Source organism: Aplysia californica, unplaced genomic scaffold, assembly GCF_000002075.1.
Source record: "Aplysia californica isolate F4 #8 unplaced genomic scaffold, AplCal3.0 scaffold00156, whole genome shotgun sequence".
NCBI classification, from domain to species: domain Eukaryota; kingdom Metazoa; phylum Mollusca; class Gastropoda; order Aplysiida; family Aplysiidae; genus Aplysia; species Aplysia californica.
In genome coordinates, this window is record NW_004797426.1 from 149,374 (window position 1) to 150,767 (window position 1,394).

Sequence of the window (1,394 nt, forward strand, 5' to 3'; positions counted from 1 at the left end):
TGCTTTCCTAGTGCCAAATGTTGATGTCTAAACATCTGAGAGAAGTAGGGGGGGGGGACTGCTATGACATAATAATAAACGTAATGTACACCCTAAGGGATGTTAAATATTAATATAGCTCTAAAGAATGATCAGCCATTAGTACTACATGAGAATAAATAATAATACTAACTTGATTTCATAAAAATATTTTAAAAAATGTGAAACACTGATCCCATGCACTTCATTAACACTTTGCCACCACAAGGTTCAAATAGTAAAAACTCTTGCCATCAAGGGAAAAGGCATTTTGGGGGAAATCCAAACAAACTGAGTGGTAAACATCAACGATTGGCAAGGCGTGACGGCAGAGTGTTAAACAATCAACTGTTTAGAAGCACACCATTTTAAACCCACCGAGGGTGCAAAAACAGAAATTCATGTACAGAAAAGTGGGAAGACATGGAATAACATCAAGAGGCTAGCCCACGATAGAGAGAGGTGGAACATTTTTGTCTGTGGCCTTTACCCTGGTGCAGGGTGAGAAAGGCAATGATGATGATGATGAGGAGGGAGCAAAAAGAATTGGGTTGCTATTGGTACAGAGACTTTTCTATATTTCTAATGAGTATGCGAAATGGAATGTCTCCGCAAAACCCTTAACATCACAAGTCGAGACAGGCAGAGAAATGAAAAGTAAGAGCAGCTATCGGCATTGAGTCCTGCCTGCATTACAAAGAAAGACAGAGAATAAAATGGATTGGCCACCTGTCACGTATGTCACCTGGCCAGCCAGCCTCGAGGGCCAACAACACCAAGCACTCAGGCTATAAAGGAAGAGGAAGGCCACGCAAAAGGTGGATCGAGGGTGTCAAGGAAACCCTGAGCAAACATAATATCACAACTGAAAGGCTGCGGAGCTGGCCCAAAATAGAAAACTGCATCTCTCCTCAACACTTAACGGCAACAGAGGATGAAAAAGTTTTTTTTTAAAAGGTAAAAGAGAAAAAAAAATCTGTTGAGGGTACCTGTGAGTAGATCTGCCACTGTGTTGAGCAAATAGTTGAGGAACTCGTGGGCATCCTGCTGCAAGTAGTTGTCAAAGAGCTCTGTGAAAAAAAAAAAAATGACAGCAAAAGTGAAGTAAATATTTATTTCTTTTACAACTGACATTTTTTTTTCGAGGAAAAGAGAAGTTGTCTCTTTAACGATGAGCAAACTGTTTGTTTGTTTGTTTGAGTAATGAGATGCACATCGACACAATAATGGTCATTTAGTGTTGGGAAAAATTAAGACAGACAAAGAGAAACAAAGGGGAAAGTAAAGAAGTAGGACCTACCAGTGGCGCCCTCCAACCACCCACAAATGAGCAAGCTAAGAAAACAGTGAAAAAAAAAAAATTCTTTTATCAGCCT

The 1,394-nt window shown here is 40.0% G+C and overlaps 1 protein-coding gene across 1 annotated transcript in view; it reads right to left on the reverse strand.

Annotated features, from left to right (window-relative positions):
• LOC101859011 (ubiquitin carboxyl-terminal hydrolase 12) overlaps window positions 1–1,394 on the reverse strand; it is a 15,127-nt gene that overhangs the window by 7,737 nt on the left and 5,996 nt on the right. Inside the window, exon 4 of the mRNA XM_005097496.3 lies at window positions 1,008–1,088. Within this exon, the coding sequence (XP_005097553.1) occupies window positions 1,008–1,088 (81 nt within the window). The remainder of the gene's footprint in view (window positions 1–1,007; window positions 1,089–1,394) is intronic.